The sequence below is a fragment of the Miniopterus natalensis genome, chromosome 2 (assembly GCF_054644295.1).
Source record: "Miniopterus natalensis isolate mMinNat1 chromosome 2, mMinNat1.hap1, whole genome shotgun sequence".
NCBI lineage: Eukaryota > Metazoa > Chordata > Mammalia > Chiroptera > Miniopteridae > Miniopterus > Miniopterus natalensis.
The window spans coordinates 14,491,868-14,513,600 of NC_142082.1; the positions used below are offsets into that span (position 1 = coordinate 14,491,868).

A 21,733-nucleotide genomic window follows, 5' to 3' on the forward strand; every position below is an offset into this window, starting at 1 on the left:
GTATAGTTTATAATTTATTGTTTTTCCCTTGTTTTCCATTAAAAATGTGTAATCTCTTCCAAAAAGATTCCATCCATCCCAAAGTCATCAGTATTAATAGAAACATTTTTTTTTACTAATTCACATTTATTTTTATATTAGTTTACTAAATTATTTCTGTTTATCTAGACAGAGTTTTTTAAGCAACCATGAAAGCTATTTAGAAATGCAAGAAGGAAGTTTTAATTGAAATGAGCTTCCATATTCTGAGTTAATTTCATATCATCTCAAAATATAAATAAGTAAACACCTTTCTATACAGTTACTTACCAGAGTATTATAGAATTAACCTGTACAACTTAGACTTCAGTTAACTGTTATGGATTTATTTATCTTTAAAAGGGGCACATCAGACATGAGTATTCAGTAATAATATATCTAGCTCTTTTAGAGTATTACAGTGCATTGGAGAGCAACCAGCATTTGTTTCTATTTCCCATTTTAGCACTTAGTATTTTGATCTCAAAACATTTTTTTAAAAAGCATGATCTAATAAAAAGTCACTTGTACCTAGTTTTTGCCATGTCTTAAGTGCAACTTAAACTTATTCTTTTGATGCACCCTTTTTTTTATGAGAACATTTTTGACTCATTTCAGAAAGTCAGAAAGCCTTCTCGTCAGAACTTAGAGTCACCTCAGAATAGTTTGCTCATAATGAGGCAGCTAAATTTTCTCATCAGACTAGAGTTTATAGTTGACACCATTATTTTCCTTACTGAATACTGAAGTTTCTCTATCACTTGGATTTTGAGTTTTCATTGCTTAGCACCTAAATATTTAAACCTTCACACAAAAATCATAAAAATAAAAGCCAAAAGGTAGAACTTACCTAAATAAATAAGCTTAATTGCATTGTATATTTTATAAACATGCAGTTTTCATTAGGAAAACCCAAATGGAAGAAAATTCGAGAGATGATTAACCAAATTATTGATTAGTTATTCCTGAATCACTTTGTAGTGTTACTTTATGTTGCCAGGATGAAACCTGACTTGAAAGTATTGTGATGTAGGCCCTGGCCAGGTAGCTCAGTTGGTCAGAGCATCATTGTCCTGATACACCAAGGTTACAAGTTCGATCCCCAATCAGGGTACATACAAGAAGCAGCCAGTGAATGCATAAATAAGTGGAACAACAAATTGGTGTTTTTCTCTTCCTCCTTCTCTCTAAATCAGTAAAATAAAAAGTATTGTGATGGAACCTTTTTCTGTTGGTATGTGTGTGTAGTATGTATGTATGTATCTTAAGGATATATGTATTTTAAGATAAGGATTGCTGAATTTATATCCATCACCAAGAAACTATGGGAAGTCCTTATATTGAAAGGGACATTTTTTAAATTATTAATCCTTATTTGGAAATGGATGACCATATCTTCAAGACCAGAGGAGAATTACATTATTTTTATCATAAGTATCATTTTAACTCAAATGAGTTAAATGGTTTGTTTTATGTCTTAAAAATACTTTTCTTCTGTTTAGTGGCTTGGTGCCCCTTCATAATGCTTGTTCATACGGACACTATGAGGTAGCTGAGCTTTTAGTGAGGCATGGGGCCTCTGTCAATGTCGCAGACTTATGGAAATTTACCCCTCTCCACGAAGCAGCAGCTAAAGGAAAATATGAAATCTGCAAGCTCCTTTTAAAAGTATGTAATTTTAAAAATTATAAAGTATAAAGTAATTATATTTATTTTTGGTTAGTATGTAAAACTACATCAAAGTAAATTATTCTGTTAAGTACAATAAGTGCCATAGAGACGCTTCCACTTTCCATTTTAGGGGATGTTTAAGTGTGATGTCATGATACTTACATAGCTCTGAGTAGCATCTGAAGTGCCTTTCTAAACTGATTTGATTAAGTTCAGTTAATTATGGCTCATCAAGGTAGGTTTTGGAAAGAGTTGAATTAGTTTGCATTGCTTATCTAATACTTATAGTATTAATATCAGAAAACACTTGTACAAGAAGAAACATTTTTTTATCATTTGATATTTTTTTTACTGGCTATTTTATTCTTGTTAACAAACTCTTCATTATTATACATTATTTAATTATATATCTTATAAAAACTTTATTTTAATATCAGATTGTAATTAAAATATAAGATAATCTCTATAAACAGTTATTGAAATAAATTTTGAGGATATACATGAAATAGTAGAAACTAATAGTTCCATGAAACTAAATAATTTTGTGTACTTTTTAAAGGATGTGAAGAATGGCCAGACATGTATATATGTAGTTTTCTCTCTTTTTTTTTTTTTAAACTAGAGAAAAACTTGTCCTGGTTAAATATAAATAACGTTCTTCTTTCACAGCTCTTTTGGTATCAAATATGTTCTTATGAGTCTTGAGAATAACACTGTGTTTGATGCACATTTCTGTTATCACTGGTTCGTAAGAAATAACTTCCAAGTCACTATGAATTCATTGTCTAGCTTAATATCTTCCAAATTATTCCAGTGGGCCAATAGCAGACTGTCATAATAAAGATTCTTGAATTTTATTTATTTCATAGTATATGTGATATAAAATTACCAGACTTTCTTCTGCATTTAGAATCAAGTACTTTTTCTACCTGTGTGTCTTCCTCTTCTCACTTCTTTTTCATGACATGCACTGAATATCTTTATATAATTGAAATCTGCTCGAAGTTAACATCCAGACCATTCTTAAAAGGAAAAGATGTTTCCAAAGACAGTTTGGAGTCTGAGCAAGTACATCATATGGAAAGTAACAGATACTTAACACCTTCCCCATTTGACCATCACCCTTGACCCTTAGACTTAGGGCTTTGGTTGAGGAGTAGTTAGTTAGAAAGCTGATCCAGTATCCTGCTAAGTATTTGCAAAGTAAAACAGGGTACTGCCTCTGTTGTTCAGAATGCCTATGGAATAGATATCTTTCCTTAGATGAGTGGTAGTGAAGTTAAAAATTAACAAGCCTGAAGAAGGATACTACAGAAAATACAAATCCCATCTGGTTTTCCGTTGTAGCATGGAGCAGATCCAACTAAAAAGAACAGAGATGGAAATACACCTTTAGATTTGGTTAAAGAAGGAGACACAGATATTCAGGACTTACTGAGAGGAGATGCTGCCTTGCTGGATGCTGCCAAGAAGGGCTGCCTGGCAAGAGTGCAGAAGCTCTGCACCCCAGAGAATATCAACTGCAGAGACACCCAGGGCAGAAACTCAACCCCTCTGCACCTGGCAGGTAAGCATCAGGAGCACATCCAGGTCTCATTGTTCTTTCTTTAGTACCTAATACAAATTACCAGGAGATGAAAGAATTGCTGAGCATAAAGAATACTACTTAGTAACATGCTTTTGATTGACATGATTTTATATAACTTCTTACTGGAAAGTCTCTTAATTATGTGATAAGAGTATTAGCTTTGAAAGCAAAAGTATTAAAACTTTAACATTTTTCTGGTCATTATTTATATACAAATATTTTTTTTCTTTTAAGCTGACATGTTTGCCTTTTTTCACTCTAATAGCTGGCTACAATAACCTGGAAGTAGCTGAATATCTTCTAGAGCATGGAGCAGATGTTAATGCCCAAGACAAAGGTGGCTTAATTCCTCTTCATAATGCAGCGTCCTATGGGGTGAGCATGCTCAAGTTCAAGGAGAGAAAACTTTACTGACATTTACTATTGTATTAAATGTATACTATGTATGAAGTAAATACATAATTTAACCAACAGCATGATTTAACACAGTTATAATCTCCTATTCAGAGTGTTTCTAGCCTTCCCAGTTAAGCCTAACTAGCTTTTTGGCCAAGGACCACACTTTATGTAGTGTTTTGGTCTCTTCAACATTTTCTAGCACAATCATAGGTGTATAAAAGGCCTGCTCAGTTAATGTTTATTGATACAGATAATACTCTAACTCAAGTAGATTTTAGAAACTATAAAAGCCAGGAGGCTTCTTTTGAGGCGTGGAAATTGTGGTTGCTTATCATCAGCATTTTAAAAATAATCGAGTGAGTGGTTGAGCTGTTGGTCTGGATGGTTTCACAGAGCTTGAATTGGCTAGCTAAAGCCCACCGTGGGGGCCCAGTCGTGCTCCCCAAGCTGTACCTGATCGCGGGCGAGAGGGAGGGTTGTGTTGGCTGCCCTGGCGCCACTGCGGCGTGTTGACACTGACTCCCTGGGGCCGCCAGCGCCCCCTTCAGGCCCAGCGAGTCGCCGGGAGAGCAGGAATGCGCGGGCCTTGTCTGCTTGTCCATGCAGCCCCGTCTGGCTGTAAGAGCCGCAGGCGCCAGGTCGGACATACCAGGCCTTCTCACAGTTGGAATCAGTGTTGAGGGCCGTTTCCAGATTTGCCAATGCCTGACAAACTGGAAATAAAAACTGGTCGCGTGGTTTCCACGTTCTCTTACCCTCCCCTTCCTCGCCCTAGACCCAGAGCACCCTCTCCCTCGCACCCCCGTGTCATCCAGGCCTGGCTCTCTTCTCCCTCCTCGCCACCTTTCTGAAATTCAGTGAGGGCCCACAGTCTTTTACATTGTGCTCGTCATTTAAAGCATTTTGTGGTGCAGCTGGATCTGAAACCATATTAAATTGACTCTTTCTCCTGGAAATTTCCAAGAGTTCAGTTCCTTTTCTAGACCTTCCAGTTTAATACTTGCTCTTATCTGTTGTATAGAACCAAACTGTAGCTTGCTTATTGCATTTGTCAGCCTTAAATTTCAGTTTCTATTTTTGCCCCAGTGGTGTAGACATTTAAAAGACTTAAGAATTGTGTTTTTAGTGTGCTTGAGGAGTAATATACTCCTTTTTGTTTATTACTCTTTCATATGTTTGTCAGCAAATTTTAAAAGCACGTAACTGGTTTCTCCGAGCATAAACAATAAATTCCATATAAGGAAAGTTTAATAATACATACCATATAAGTAATTCATTTTACACACACACATAGACACACACCCCCCCCCCCATAATTTTCCTTGGACTATCTATTTTTGGAAGCCTATGCAAATTCGTCTACCAAATTATGTTATTCTGCCAATACCCATGGGATTATAACAAAATTAATCATAAAAATCACAATTTAAATAGTCTGTAATCTTACTGTTGAGGCGCTTGAAATTATTCCATACTTTCTGGTTAACTGAACAAAAATAGCTATTCTTTTCAGCATATATACTTTGAATAAGGGAGATAAATTACTGGTTTTAAGTGATTTTGATACAGTACTGTGTAGATGGTGCCTATTTTTATCTTCGTGTTAAGATCAATTTTATGATAACATTCAGAATCCCAAAAAGATCACAAAACATCCTGTTCTCAGAAGCCCTAACCTGATTATGCTTTTTTTTGGTCCTTATATTGTCAAAGTAAATATGGAAGCTTTATTAGAAGTTGTCTGGTTTGTATTTTCTAATAAGTCTTTTTCTCTGTTTTCTCAAATTACCTTTCTTAAAATCAATAAGTATTTGTATTATGTAAAAAAAACAAAAAACTTTAATACCACCTCAGAAAAAAAGTACCTTTCCTTTTTGAAGTGACTATCTTTAAGAGAGCCAAGACCATCTTAGGGAAAATATGAGGAAATGCCCTAAATCCCATCCTGGGCTGTTTGTCTTCCCTTCACCGTCTCTTCCCATTCTCATGAAAGTTAGCCTCAGATAACTCAGTATATTGCAGATGGGCAACAGCGTGAGTTAGAAATTTATTCTCAACAAATAATGTGCTTCTGAGTTAATTATCAAAAGTAATCAAATTATTCTAGGAAGTGTATCCATAAAGAACACCAGTGTGCCAGTTGCACAAAGATTATAGAATATCAGCGTTGAAATGGGTTTCAGAAATCCTTAGTGGTAACCAAACCAACACCCCCAATGTGTATGTAAGAATAAAATTTATTTTTGCTATTCTCAATCGCCTGATCATTGAATCAGTATTATCTTTGCATAGTCCATTGTCTTAAGCTTATTTTATAAGGACTTTTGGAAAGAAGCTGAAACCTTTTGCTATTATTTGAGAGAACCTGTTCTGAAACTTCTCCTACATTGTTTTCCACAGTCCTGCCTATTTTCAGTTCTCTTACTGTTCTTGTTGCCCCTTGTGTCTTCCACTCTCTTTTCCCAAAATATTGTTTTCAAGGCTTTACCCCTCCCACTGTGATTCTCTTTCTGCATTCCTTTTCTTAATGAGCTCATTTATCAAGTCACTACAGCTTTCAGCTCAGTATTCCATTTTGTCATTCCCCTCGAGTCCCTACCTCCAGTGCCAAGCACTTAGTAGGTGCTCAGCAAATGTTTGCTTGGTGGGTGAGTGGATAAGAGTAAGTGAATAAATAACTGACGCCCTCTTATCTATGCTCCAGCCTTTTATGTCAGACCATTTACAGAACATCATGGCTTTCATATTTACTTCAAAAACTGTGTGTCCCAAGGAACCTTATCTTTTTTATAGGTTCATTCCTACTTAAACTTTTCCTGCAAAGGTAGTCATCTTTGACTTTTCTTTTTCTTCCTCTGTAGTTAATTTGTCTTTGTAAAACCCAGTATATTTTTTCCCTTCAAAATTTCTCAAATTTAGCTCTTCTTTTTCCTTCGTCTCTGACCACCACAGTCCACAGTTCAGCATCTCATTATCTCATGCCCAGGTGACTAGTTAGTGTGTCTACTGCTGACATTTCCTCCACTCCCTGTCATTTTGGACATGACAGACTAACTTTGGTAAAATGTATTGTTGGGTTATGTTACCTTCCCAAAGGTTGAAGAAAGAACATTGAGAAGCTTTGAAATAAGTATTTCAATAAATAGACTAGATTGCAGTGAGTTAAAAGAGAAATATTTGTTTTTAAGATAGGCCTGCATGTTAGAAGGCTAAATAAAAAATGTTGAATGTTTCCATGAAGAATTAGAATTACAGGGTAAAAGAATAATTGTGAAACTGATATTCTGGAGGATGCAAGGAAGGAGGGAATCCAAACTACAGGGAGAGGGGTGGGGTAAATAGTCCTTTTATAGAAGAAGCTTCTATTAAGGATGAGAGTAGAAATCTAGAGGGAATGAAATTGAAATGTGAGATAAAAGCAAGTGTACATGATGGAGCTTTACCAGGTAATCTTTCATACCTCTTCACAACATTCTCTTTTTCTTCAGCATGTGGACATAGCAGCATTGTTGATAAAGTACAACACGTGTGTAAATGCAACAGATAAGTGGGCTTTTACTCCTCTTCATGAAGCAGCCCAAAAAGGAAGGACCCAGTTATGTGCCCTCCTCCTAGCGCATGGAGCAGATCCAACTATGAAGAACCAGGAAGGTCAGACACCGTTAGATCTGGCAACAGTAAGTGCTCATTTTAAAGCACTCAGACTTGCTTTTCATACTTTCAGAGGTGATGCTACATTCCAGGGCTAAGCAGGTTTTCCTTTAGTGTGCGTATTTCACTTAGAATAAGAACGAACTTCTTTCCTTCTGAAATTTTTGTAATTCATTTTTTTTTATATACTTTAAAATTCTGTTAAGGCAAACTAAGTAGTAAAGTAACTGAATTCTTTCTGCCATACTTAACTTGGAGGGAAAGATGAATCATAGAAAAACACATATTTAGAACGTATTCTCAAAGAATTACACTTAGTAAAATACCTCACACCTTCTACATTTGGCATATTATTCTAGAGCAGCTGTTCACAATAATTTCCTTAAAGTTCTGAGGTATTCAGAGAAATTAACTTCTGGGCAGTATATTATTCTTCTGAAGATGGAAAAATAAATTGATATATCGTAGAAATATTTTCAAAACTAAGAATTAAGTTTTTGTGGTTAAATATTATTTAACTATGAAGTTAAACAGCATTATCTTTCCTGAACTTTCTGAAAATCAGGGAGTTACTAACAGTCACAATAACTTACAGTTTTTAAAGCCAGAAATACATTTCTAAGCCACATTCTATTTCATGTATCTATTGCTAAGTAACAAAGGATTTCAAAACAGTAGCTTAATCAAAATTGAGTGAGTGGCTTAATGCAGTGATTCATTATGTCTCAGTTCTGTGGGTTGACTGGGTTCAGCGAGGTAGTTCTGCAGTCTGCAGCTGAGGACCCAGATGCAAGATGGCCTTTCACCCTACAGGGCCTCTCTGTATAGTATGTATGCATCACTCAGAAGTTAGCCCAGACTTCTTCAAGCATGGAGAGTGCCTTCTAAGAGAGGAAAAGTAGAAGCTGCCAGTCCTTTTAAAGCCTGGATCAAAAGCCTCAGACCATCACTTCCTCTGCATCCTATTGGCCATGGCAACTCATGGGCAACCCCTTTCCAGGGAAGGGAAACAGACGTGCGTGTACACAGAGGAAGGAATTAATGGCTGGCTGTCTTTGGATGCTGTCCCCCCATCCTCTCACAGCTGTTATGGCTAACAAACTGTAAAGTTCATGAATAGCCAAATTAAAGTACTATTCCTTTAAAATTTCACCAGATTTTAATTGTGCAGTAAATTAAGTATGCACTAAATAGCTGAACAAAAACTATTGCAGGTAAAGTTTAAGCATAAACAAAATACAATAAATAAATATGGAAACTACTTCTAAACACAAGATTGAAAATCAGTACTCTGAAATGTACTTTTTTAAATGAAAGATGAAATACTTTAATTTTTAACTCTTCACGTCTTTATTAACTTAAATATCCTTTAAATACTCGTGTAATCTGGACAATTGTGTGTGCACTTTTTTTTCAGTTAGTGTTAAAAAAGTGTTTTCAGGAATCAGCGTAGTCCACATTCTTAGATTCTCTTCATAGTTAAGCCTTTTTTTGTGTGTCTGGCCAGAACACTTATGATATGCTCTCAGCACATTTCAAGTATGTGATACAGTATTCTTAACTGTCGTCACCAGGCTATACATTAGATGTTCAAAACATGAAATGCTTTTTTAAATTAATAGTTCCTCCAGCTCCACCTACTGAAACTGCTGGGCCTTTGGAGCTGCGGATGAGAGAAGGGGAGAGGAAGAAACGATTAATAACAAATAGGGGACAGTGAGGCATTTATTAAAGAAAAAATTCACAAAGTACTTGGTACTTAGTGAAAAACTTACCACTTCAAAATGTAGTACTGTTGTGTTTTTTGTATTATGTTTAGGCCGACGATATCCGAGCTTTGCTGATAGATGCCATGCCCCCGGAGGCCTTGCCCACCTGTTTCAAACCTCAGGCTACCGTAGTGAGTGCCTCTCTCATCTCACCAGCATCCACCCCCTCCTGCCTGTCTGCCGCCAGCAGCATAGATAACCTCACTGTCCCTTTAGCGGAACTGGCAGTAGGGGGGGCGTCCAACACGGGGGATGGCGCCGCGGGCACCGAAAGGAAGGAAGGAGAAGGTGAGTGTACCCTGGGAATGCTTATTTGGTTCTTGTCTTTTGTTTTTCTAATTAATAGATTCCCTTTTTTCTGCTGGTAATCATTGAACATCTCACAGACATCTTAACTCTCTGTAAGTTTTCATATGTACAGCAGCTTGTAAGAAATATGTCCTCATAGAATATATTTCTTGATATCTGCATTGTTCTTACTTATGTGTATCTCAGTACATCCATTTCCAACCATAGTACTTTACTGAACTACTGAGTGAGTCTTATTACTGAACTATATCAGGAAAAAGACATGAAAACTAAAATGATAGCTGGTAAATTTGGAATTTTATATCTACATTCAATATTTCACTAAAAGCATTATGTTATGCTCTATAATATTAAAATTAATATAAATACTGCTGATTTGATCAAGTTAAACTGTTTTAATTTTAACTTGATCAAATTCAGAGATAACTTGAAGTGTCTGAATGAAACTTAGGATTATTTTACGCTATGTAATGTCATCTGCACAGCCACGGGTGTCAGAGAGCCGCGGCTTTAAAAATACTGGAACTTCCTTTAGCTTGATAATCTGTTCTCTGAGAAACTATGTCTGTTTTAGTTGCAGGGCTTGACATGAATATCAGCCAATTTCTGAAAAGCCTTGGTCTTGAACACCTTCGGGACATCTTTGAAACAGAACAGGTAAGCTCTCTAGTCTTTTAAATTAAATATTAAGAGTTATTTTTCATTCATTTCATTTTTGCTTCTTAACCACTATTTTAAAACCCACAACAAATTTCTAAAGAAGCCAAGGAAATCCAGTATTTTATATCTCTCTCCAAAATTGTCTAATAGATGATGGGAGTCTTTCATTGTTTATTTGTTGTATCTTTATAAGCATTCTGGCTCTATATGTTTTATTACATATAAAAACTTAAGCTGTGAAACTGCCTCAAAAGAATGTTTCAAAATCTTCATTATTTTCTTTCCAAAAATTGTTGACACTTACTCATCTCATTATTGATGACTCTAGTCCACTTAAAACCAATGAGACATTTTCATATTAAAGTATTTAACAAAGTATGCATGAAGCAATTGTCCATTAAATTGGAAAGCAAAGTAATACTTGGAGAATGTACCTTTTTAAAATTGACCCTTTATGAAGTTTCTGTTGTCCAGGTAGTATCTAAAACAGTGTGAACCAAAACTTGGCCATACACTCCATAGACCTGTTCTATTTTTGAAGTTTCTGTTGTTCAGGTAGTATCTAAAACAATGTTGAACCAAAACTTGGCCATACACTCCATAGACCTGTTCTGTTTTTGGGTACATTTTAAGTGTCTGTGAAGGTCTTAGTATGAAGTCATTATTAGAATGTTTATGAATTAAGATCTGTTTGTCATTCTGTTCTTATACAGGATAAGTTTACTACTGTATGATTTTGTTACCATGGTCTGTGTTAAACATTGAATAATAATTTCATGATATATACAGATATGGAATCATTATGTTCTACACCTGTAACCAATATGTTATTGTCAATTATATCTAAAAAAATGATAAGAAATGAAGAATAATAAGTTCCTGAGTTTAAATGGACTGTGGTTGATATACATAGACTCTTAGAATGGGAATGGCCTTTGGAGATTAAGTCATTCTCCCAGGAGTAGGAGTTACCCTTTTAACATCCATATAGGAAGATAACTTATTACAATTTGGGCAGATGTAATAAAATGCTTATGATTTAAAGTGTGGCAAAATCTGCCCCATGTATAAATTCATTGATTTTATGTTTACGTTTATTCTGCACAGAAATCTAGCCCCTAGTCTACATATGTATTAGTTTCATAGGACTACCTAACAAATTACCACAAACTTGGTGGCTTAAACAACAGAAATTTATTCCATCACAGTTCTGGAGTCCTGATGTCCAAAATCAAGGTGTCAGCTGGGCATACCACCTCGTTGAGGGCCCCTTTGGCTATAGTCACATGACTACGATCTCTGCTTCCATCTTCACAGTGCCTTCTCTGTCTTCTCCTTTGTATGTCTCTAATAAGGACACATGCATTGAATTTAAGAGCTACCCATTTAATCCTAGATAATCTCACCTCAAGATATTTAATTACATCTTCAAAGATGTGGGAAAAGTTTTCCAAATGAGGTTCTTTACAAGAATTAGAACATGGACATACTTTTTTGAGAGCCAGCATTTAGCTCACTACAACATAATATAGCTCTTCATATATTTCTAAGACCTAGTCAGCTTATCAGGGACTTACCCTTCCAACTGCCCACCCATACAAAGTTTCTCCTATTTTAGGATAAATATATATATTTTTTTCAATTCTTTATATGGACATGGTTTCCAAATTCTTCACTGGCCTCTTTGCCCATTCTGGTTTCTTTGTAGGCTTGTAATCAATTTGGAGTTAATTAAAACCTCAGGTCTTTCTCATATCAGTTAATACTGTTAAGATTTTCTAATGTCTTGTCTTTTTTAAACTGAATTTCTTTATATCATTTATTGTAGTTCATCTTTAATGCTCTTAATGATCAAACCAGTTGAGTAGAAAAAGCTGTGAACTAAGAGAAGACCTTGATTCTTATTATTTTCCCCCTTTTATGGGCTGTGTAACATTCAGTAAGATATTTAACCTGTCACTTCCCCTACCTGTGAAATATACCTTCAAACGTCCAGATAGTTAAAATTCCCAGTCATACTGTGCCTCTGAACCACTCTTTAAAATCTGCTTTGATGAGGCATCAGATGTGTCTTCTGACTGGTGGTGGACTTTATAGACTGCTATAATGATTTCCTTTGCCTTTAAGCTTCACCTACCATTGATTCACCCTCTTGTTTGGAGATTTTTCATGAGAATATCCTAAATCGTAAGAATCATTTTCCCTTATTTCCTCACTGGAGGTATTAAAGCTGTTTTAAAAGCATTATCCTCTACTGTAGCCATACTCCTGCCATATCCCTTTTTCCCAGATTATGTCCACAATAACTGAAATTTCACGTCTTTGCTTAATAAAGTCCTAATTCAAAAAACAGTTCTCATTGACTGTTAAAGTTTTTCAGAAGACTTCAGTTTCAACTCATTTAGTCAGCTTGCATCATAATTTGGTTTTCTTTTCTTTTTTCACCTTATATATTTAGTATTTCAGTAACTGATGTCCTGTGGCATGGTTATCTCATTTTGTTGATTCGAATAGTTTAGTCTTACAGTCAGTCCTTTCGCCAGCGTATCATGGCTTCATCAGTTTCATTGTTATCTTTGTCACTGCAGTTTTGTTCTGAGTAAATGGTTCCATGGATTTTCTTTTTGCAAGAATATTTTCTATATCCTTTTTTAAAAATCAATATGTTGACTATTCCACTTTATGTATATTACTAGCAGAGTTCCTTTCCTCCAGACAAATGATATTACTTTTCTTTGTATTAAACTGTTTTTGATTGCTTCTGGCCCAATTGTCAAGCAATCAAATTAATTTTTAACATCTCTCCCTTTGAAATTGCCCTCTCTGATTCATTCCTTCCACTCCACTCCATCTTCATCTTGTTCACAGTCATCTCCCTTCCAAATCTGCCCTTGATTATGCCAATGGTGGCATTATGTTGTATGTCCTAAAATATAAGTTTGATTGTGTTACTCTGCTGAAAGACTTCCTAGGACCTTTTAGAGGTATCTTAACCTGTTATGTGAAGCCCATTAAGATCTACACTTGGCCTGCTCCTCTGTGCATCCCTTCTTCTATTCCTTTATGAACATTAAACTTTCATCATTTTGGCTTCAGTACTTAGAGTCTCTCAGATGTTCTGTATTTTCTTACTTGTTTTTCCTTTTGTACATGCTATTCCCTCTGTCTTAAACACCCTTTCCTCCTTCCTTTGCCTGATTAACTCCTTCTTAGCTGAATTATTGCCTTCTTCTAAGAACCTTTCCTGACCCCTTTCCTGTTCCTTCCTCCCTTCTGAACCCTACTTAGATCCTTGACCAAGTAGGTAATCTTCCTGAGAGTTCCTTCCTTTGGGGACTCATCCAGAAACATTTAGCATGTGTTTGTGTTGATCTTTTATCACCTTGGTAGAGGAAATAGCTTGAACTTTGGGGGTCGTACTCTGTTTCCTGGCACCACTCTCTTCTACCATTTTGGACCAGTTATTTAACTTCCTGAGCTATCGTGGGTTGTTTTAGAATGAAATGAAATGAATTAGCTACTTTTTTAAGAACTATCTAGCATATAGAAGGTAATTAAACAAATAAGCATGAACCTGAATTCCTTAGCTTGTCGTTTAAGGTTTTCCAGTGGCTGCTGCCTGGTAATTGTGGGACAGATTGAGTACCATATAAGTCAAAGAAACTAAACTTAACCTTTAGATACATTAGCTTTCTAATCATCTCTTTTAAGAAATACAAGCAAATGAAAGAGGAATGGCCGTACATCTCAGCTCTTTTATAGGCGGTTTTCATGACTTCTCTGAGCCTACGTGTCCTCTTATGGATAGTACCTCATAGGTTATTGTGAGGAGTAAATGAGGTGTTTGTTTCATGATTGGAGCTATATAATGGACAAATACTATGTTTTGCTGACCTGGTTTCTGCTTCTTCCAGATATGTACTATATGTTAATTCAGGAAAGCTTAAGGATTGCTTGAATTAAAGCTCCCACATAGATATGAAATCTGTTTTTATATCAACCCTTATTTGAACTGGTTTAGAATATTTAGAAGGAAAAAAATGGGATATCAATAATGTAAACCCTGTACATGGTTCCAAATTATATTAAAATTCCATCTAGCTAAACATATAAAGGCTCCTGTTGTAACTCAAAGATACATATTTCAGAACTGTTGCTTTTTAAAAGCTTTGCTGAAGACTTCCTTTGGGTGATTGGAAGTGAATTGCCCATTTTGTGCAATGGAGCAATTATTTCTTAAATGGCCATTTAAGAGCAATATAGTGAATTATTTCCAAAGACTGAATGATGAATGCATGTTGTGCTAAGAAGATCAGACTCATTATATTTTATTCTGACAATAATAATCAGCAGAGCTCCAGGCCTCATTTATCAGTTTTTAAAATGTTCTGTACAAGTACAAAGGTAGAGAAGCGATGGATAGATAAAAAATATCTCGTTTGAGTTGGAAAAGGGGTATCTTTAAAAAGATTTCTCAATTTTCCAAGGAAAGAGAAAAATCAAAGGCTAATCTTGTGAAGTAGTGTTTGGATTGTCACAGGACCAGTTTCCTCTGAGCTGGAAAATTGCATGTTCAGCCCTCAAGAAATGTGGTGGGCCAACATTTCACCCTGTACATTCAAAACACTGCCACTCGGTGGCGGTAGAGTGACAAGTTACTTTTAGTCAACAAAAAAATTAGATAATTTTGAATCATTTCCATTTACAGGGATGAATAACCAAAAATTAAAAACAACTATTTTGTACAAAACTAAAGTGTATTTTAGGCATCAGGAATTGTTAAATCTGAGAGTTTATAAGAGGATTTAAAATATATCTACTCTATTCTCCAAATTGGAATTCTTTACATAGCTTCTATATAAAACAATCTGTAATCTAACTAAATGCTTGTAATATAAATTTCACTTTCTAAGGCAGCTTTTTCTGTGTTTGAATTTTTCTTAGCTCTGGGAAGTTCCTCTCTATTTTTATATAAATTCTCATTATCTAAATATGCTTGCTCCTTTTGCCACATTCTGTTTCATTGTGCTCAACACCTCTCCATTTTCCCACCTTTCATTTGTGCTACCTGCTGGCTACTGGGATCTTGTATTTCCCCATTTTCAAGCCTACTAGTTGTTCGTTCCCTCTTGTATCTTGAGGCAAGCAAAAGGTGGTAGAATTAAATAATCAAAAGGAAATATAGCAGTGATCATTTTATATTTCTATAGCATTATTTCTCTCATTTTAATTCTCCAATGACTAAAAGCAAGTTAAGGAGTATTTGAACTGAGCAAAAAGCTGATAAAATTATCAAGACAACTTTAAGAAGATTTTAAGTTCACCCTTATAATGGAAACAAAAGAATTTTCTTAATTTGAATGGATACATAGATAGCATTGGAGACAAATGGAAGTGTTTTTATTGTCTGAGGAACTGTTAAAGATTTAGCAATTAATTTTGTTTTACTTTTCAGATTACGCTAGATGTTTTGGCTGATATGGGTCATGAAGAGTTGAAAGAAATAGGCATCAATGCATATGGACACCGCCATAAACTGATCAAAGGAGTGGAAAGACTCTTAGGTGGACAGCAAGGTAAGCTGTTCAGAAAAAACAAATTTCAGATATTAATGGTACAAGATAAACAACAGGGCTGGCGTCAGAACTCAGGTGGTCTGACCCCAGAGTTCATGCACTCGGCTGGGGTACACCCCTTGCCTTCCCCATCCCATGTACTGGCACCGCTCTCCCTCTAACTGCTGTGGCTGGAACTGAGTCACTTTTCCCCCTCTCCCCACACTCTGTATCTTAAATATCTCTGCAATCTGTACTTCCATCCTTTCCCACTGCTGTCACCTAATCCAAATCAGCATCATCTCTCTCCTGGAATGTCACAACCACCTTCCAGCTTATCCTCGACCTTCACCTTTGTCTCCCTTCCAGTACCTTCCCTGCAACGTAACCAGAAGGCTCCTTTCAACATGACTATGGGATCATTTCGGTTCATTGCTTAAAATCCTTCAATTGAATCCTGATGCTTTTAGGATAAAATTAGACATTCCCAACATGGCTTTTCATAATCTGACCTTTCTCTCTTAACCTCGCCTTGACCGTTCCTCCCTCCCTTATGCCTGTCGCCTTGTGAGAGTCCTTTGCCATCAGACTTTGCTATTGCAAGCCTCCTATCGTACTCCTTTTATGCCTCCGTGTTCATTTCTCTGTTAGAAGTGCTTTCACTGTAGGAAAGCAAGAGGAGAGAAAAAAAACAACATCAAGTAGTCAGTCTGCAGAGCTAATAGAATTGCAAGAATTACGTGAAACTAAACCTTAGCGATTTTGAGCTTGAGTCTTGCTTATTTATCTCTATTAAATGAGATTAACAAGAATAATTATTTCAAACTTATTATAAGTGACCATTTCAAGCCATCTCGCAGAGTTTTTAGAAAAGGACAGTTCTTACATTTTAGACCTGACTACATTGTAATTACAGTGTGTTTCTCTTTTATATCAAGCATAACTTCATGAATGTTCGTAATTAAATATAGTTCGGCAAGTAATTATTGAGCCCTGCTGGGTATACAAGAAACTCTTTAAGAACAGATAAAACTGATCCCCAAACACGTCTTCATTATTTCACATGTCTTTGGATATACTTGTTTATATATCCTTACATATTAGGTTCAAATTGCAAATAGTTTAGACTTCTTCCAAAATATCAATTATGACAAAGTTTTCCCTAAAACAGAGCCTGAATTGTGTGGACTTCTGTTAACTCTGTTAATTTTTCTTTCCTGCAGGCACCAACCCTTATTTGACTTTTCACTGTGTTAATCAGGGAACTATTTTGCTGGATCTTGCTCCAGAGGATAAGGAATATCAGTCAGTAGAAGAAGAGGTAATGTACATGAGAATTTTTAGTTATCTTTTCCTGAAATCTGTGGTTAAACTATCTCCCTTAGCCACTGTGGTGGAATATAGCCAAAATTAAAATAGGACTATGGATTAGAACTATGCCTCGTGGCTTTCACATCCTAAGCCTAGGGTTTCCAGTGGATGGTTCAGATCTGTCTTTTCATTCTGAAGACTTTCTTGAAACTCATGTGGGTAAGTACCCTATTAGAACTATTTTTTTTATTGCTAAAGTGCTACCTAAGAATGATACGGAGTGAGAATCTTGCCTCATAGATAGCAAATATATTCTCTTGATTTTTGTGCAGCGTTATAAAACATGATTATAAAATAATATGCCTAATTTTCACATATGCTTAGAAAGTATGCTTCATGACTTAACTTACCTTCCATTTCTCCAGTCACAATGATTTTAAAGCATCATTGTAAGGCGGTTTGTACAAACCTCCTGGTAGACAGGTACCATAGAGATTCCGTCTCCACTGGTGGCTTCTGCCTCACTTCTGACATAATAAAGTGCCTAGTGGCATTATTTTGTGTAGAAAGGCATGCCTACATTTTTGTTTGTTTTCTGCTTTTTAATTAGTGCTCATATTATTCCCATCCTGGAAACTCAGGACAATTACCTTAGGGTAGTGTTTCAGCTCATACTTAGCTGGTTTTTCAGGACAGCGTCATGTCTCCTAAGTGTCTTATTGCCCAATCTTTTAATAGTTAATAAATTTGATAATGATGTCAAAATGTGGTGAATAACTTCACAAATGCAGTGGTGAATTGGAGAATTAACTCTTTGAGTCAATTCTATGAGAAATTTAGGTCTTCAAAACATTTTACGTTTCCATAGTAATTCTTTTTCATTTGGAAAGTGGAAGAAGGATGAGTGGTGTTTGGAAGAAAGTTATTCCACTTAGTTATACATGGTATTCAACTTCCCCTGGTCTGTGTTGATATACGTGGAGATCCCAAGTTAAAGAGATAATATGGAATATGTCACCTAGAGAACAAAAATATATTGATTTTTTAAAATTTTTAGCACTTGTCCTGTGGGGTAGTAATTGAATGTGAGGAGTTTTAGTTTGGCTTAGTCACGATGCTGCTTCCATTCTCAATAACATAAAATAGAAATGTAAGTGACTTAATGTGATATTTTATGTTTCCCCATTGTGTTTACAGAAAAATCTTTCAAAGCTTTTCTTAGAAAACAGAAAGAAAATGCAGGTGTTTAATATATGTTTATGACTATTCTCTCATCAGAAATACCCACTAAACTTGTTGAATTTATAGTGGACTCGTATTTATTTTTAAGTGCTAAATCTTAGATTCATCAGTGAAACAGTGTAATAGAATTGAAATGTTGAAAACAACGGAAGGGGGAGTGCTTTTAGAATATACGTTGGCATATTTTCAGAAAGTTGGTTATTTTATTTTTTTCTGCAGATGCAAAGTACAATTCGAGAACACAGAGATGGTGGTAATGCCGGCGGCATCTTCAACAGATACAATGTCATTCGAGTAAGTTTTTAAAATTTCAGGGTGAAAATTGGATTGCAAGGCTTCCTGAAAATCAAATACAGACAATGATTAAAATTGTTTTTTAAGTTATATTTTCAAACTCAAGGATAATCATTCACCTGTTGCCCTGTAGTCAGGTGTTACCCTCCTCACTACAGTTCAAGATCATACTTCATTAGAAGTAGAGACACCCAGGCAGCACCAAAGCTGACACAGAAGGCTAGATCAGCTGGTACTGGTGGTGCAGATATGTGATGAGACTCCCTGCTTATCCATAAATTCAGACTATAGCTCGCAATGATTTTTGTTATCACTATTTCAAAGTAGCATTAAAGGCCCGGATTTTTCAATCTAATTGAATCAGTGATTATATCGGAATGCAAATATCTCTTCATCTCAGTATCTTAATTAATAATATGGGATAGATAACTGCTGTATGCTTTGCTTCAAAGGGATACCAGGTAGACGAATAAAGTGTGTTGAGAACTGATGTCACCCTTTGGGTTAATAGACCTGTGGAAGTTATATCAGCACACATCAGAATTACCCAGGGAGCTTTTTGCAAAGTACAGATTTACAGCCCCCTCCGTGCTGTGTCCTAAAATTCAAAAGAACGGCAAGCAGCCTAGCACTGACCTCCCCCTCCCCTCCTCTTCCTCGAGTATTAACTGAATTACACAGACCAAGCAACTTTTCATTTTTAAATAATGTTTTAAGTAAACAAAACAAAAGTTGGGTTTTCCTCTAGGAAAACATGCTTTTCATTTTAAATTGTAAACTGCCAATTAATATATCTTACCCTCGATTGCTTCTTTCCTCCTCACCCTTAAAGATTCAAAAGGTTGTCAACAAGAAGTTGAGGGAAAGATTCTGTCACAGACAAAAGGAAGTGTCTGAAGAGAATCACAACCATCACAATGAGCGCATGTTATTTCATGGTGAGTGTCAGACGGTATTTACAGACATCCCTGGGGCTTTCATAGATTCCAGCAAAATGAAAACCTGTGTTATTGACTGTATTAGTCTTCTGTTAAAAATGATTGCTTCTTTTTGATTTTTTTTCCAATAATTACATGCTGATTCCAGTTTTCTAATGCATTACATTCTTGTACGGGCCTTTTAAGGCATGTACAATGAAAACTAGTTATCTAAAATTGTTTCAGAACTGTATTTTCAAAGCCAAAATCTCATGCCATCTGCAAAATAACATCTTTGCTAGACAAGCACTATTGGTCCTTGATAAGATTCTAGTACATGATAATTTATGGTAATAGACATCTTACAAAATAAATTTTTGAGTTATGTATTATTAATTACTTAATATCAACCTGCCAAGTGCCAATGTGTAGCTAGTTGATATTCTAGAATAGTATTCAAAACTAGTTTTTCTATCTTTTATCTTTAGGTTCTCCTTTCATTAATGCCATTATTCATAAAGGGTTTGATGAGCGACATGCATACATAGGAGGAATGTTTGGTGCTGGGATTTATTTTGCTGAAAACTCCTCTAAAAGCAACCAGTATGTTTATGGGATTGGAGGAGGAACAGGCTGCCCCACGCACAAAGATCGGTCATGTTATATATGTCACAGGTGAGCATCTTGGCTTTCATGGAACGGTTGCTATCATCGGGTCATGAACCAGATTTGTTTCTCAGGCTGTGCAGAAGTCACAGGTAATTCTCAACCTTAATCCTAATGAATCAGGCAGATTGGGAATTAGGTAGGGATAATTGATCAGCCTAATAGGAGCACTGACAACCGGGCAGATATTTGTGGTGATGAAAACCAGATACAGCCCTGACCAGGATGGCTGAGCATCATCCCAGGCACCAAAAGGTCGCCAGTTCAGTTCCCGGTCAGGGCACATGCCCAGGCTGCAGGCTTGACCCCCAGTTGGGGGCATGCAGGAAGCAGCCCATTAAAGTTTCACTCTTGCATCAATGTTTCTCTCTCCCTCTCCCTTCATCTCTCTCTAAACATCAATAAAAATATTTTAAAAACAAAACAGATATATGTCAGCCAGTCATAAATTACAAGGAAACTCCCTCCGTCTTGGCTTTTTCCCTGGGCTTCACGTTTCTTGCTTCAGAATAAGAGCAAGAAAAGGGTCATAATTATTTCTTTAGAACAAAGAACCTCTAGCTCTGACTAGAGTCGCACTGGAACTAAGACACACAACTTCTATAAACAAGTAGAATTTTTAATGTGCTTCTGATATTGCTAGTAGTGTTTTAAGGCAGGATATATAATTGGCCTTAAAAAGTCCAGCTTTAGAATATTAACTTTGGGACTATTAAACAAATGTATATTAGCTTTTTATTTTTTAAAATATATCTTTATTGATTTCAGAGAGAGGAAAGGAGAGGGGGGGAGAGAGAGAGAGAGAAACATCAATGATGAGAGAGTCATTGATCGGCTGCCTCCTGTATGCCCCCTGCTGGGGATCGAGCCCAAAACCCGGGCATGTGCCCTGACCAGCAGTCGAACCCCGATCGCCTGGATCCTAGGTCTACGCTCAACCGCTGAGCCATGCCCGGCTGGGCTATATTAGCTTTTTAAATAGGACTTTAAAACTCAGATATTGGAAAGAGTAATAGTATACTCTCTCTGAAGTCAGTGAAAAAAAAAATCCCTTCCCTAGTCTCTTCCCCATTCCCTTTCTTGCCAGTAGAAAAATATACAAGGAATTATACTTTACAAAAATTGCAGTTTATTGCATTTCTCTTTAAGTTAACCAGGTATATTATTTTTCCAAAATTGGGTTAATAAGAAATCTTGTAATTCAGTTAAAACCTCAAAAAAAGACCCATATAACCTTGAAATTCATTATAATTGTTGACCTTAAAATTTACCATTCTCAGTTACACTGAAACAAATTGTAGCCTTCAGCAGTTCTAAGATGGATGCCATATGTCCAGAAGGAAATTTCTTTTCATTAAGTCTGCTGTGGTTAGTAACACAAAAAAAAAATGCCCAAGAATATGTAACATGCAGAAGTTTCTGTTACTTCAAACCTAACTCCTCTGGAAACAAAATGAACCAAAATAAGCAATAAAGTGAACCTAGATGAGGATGAACAGTTGCTCCTTAAAATTAGAAACAGGTTGATGTCTTCGCCAGGGTTCCCTAGAAAGCAGCCTGAAGCAAAAGCTTATACACCAGCACTTTCTTGGCAGGTGCAATCCTAGGGAAGCAGGAGTGAGGGCACAAAAGCAGTGAGGTCAAGGAGGAGGCAGAATCCACTGAGGCCCATCAGGAGCTGGC

The 21,733-nt window shown here is 36.1% G+C and overlaps 1 protein-coding gene across 1 annotated transcript in view; it reads left to right on the forward strand.

The window, feature by feature from the left end:
* The window catches only part of TNKS (tankyrase), a 160,246-nt gene that overhangs the window by 127,130 nt on the left and 11,383 nt on the right, over positions 1-21,733 (forward strand). Inside the window, exons 15-25 of the mRNA XM_016209064.2 lie at positions 1,521-1,686; positions 3,037-3,256; positions 3,543-3,652; positions 7,165-7,353; positions 9,147-9,384; positions 9,980-10,062; positions 15,521-15,641; positions 16,844-16,941; positions 18,393-18,467; positions 19,300-19,405; positions 19,873-20,059. Of these exons, the coding sequence (XP_016064550.1) occupies positions 1,521-1,686; positions 3,037-3,256; positions 3,543-3,652; positions 7,165-7,353; positions 9,147-9,384; positions 9,980-10,062; positions 15,521-15,641; positions 16,844-16,941; positions 18,393-18,467; positions 19,300-19,405; positions 19,873-20,059 (1,593 nt within the window). The remainder of the gene's footprint in view (positions 1-1,520; positions 1,687-3,036; positions 3,257-3,542; positions 3,653-7,164; positions 7,354-9,146; positions 9,385-9,979; positions 10,063-15,520; positions 15,642-16,843; positions 16,942-18,392; positions 18,468-19,299; positions 19,406-19,872; positions 20,060-21,733) is intronic.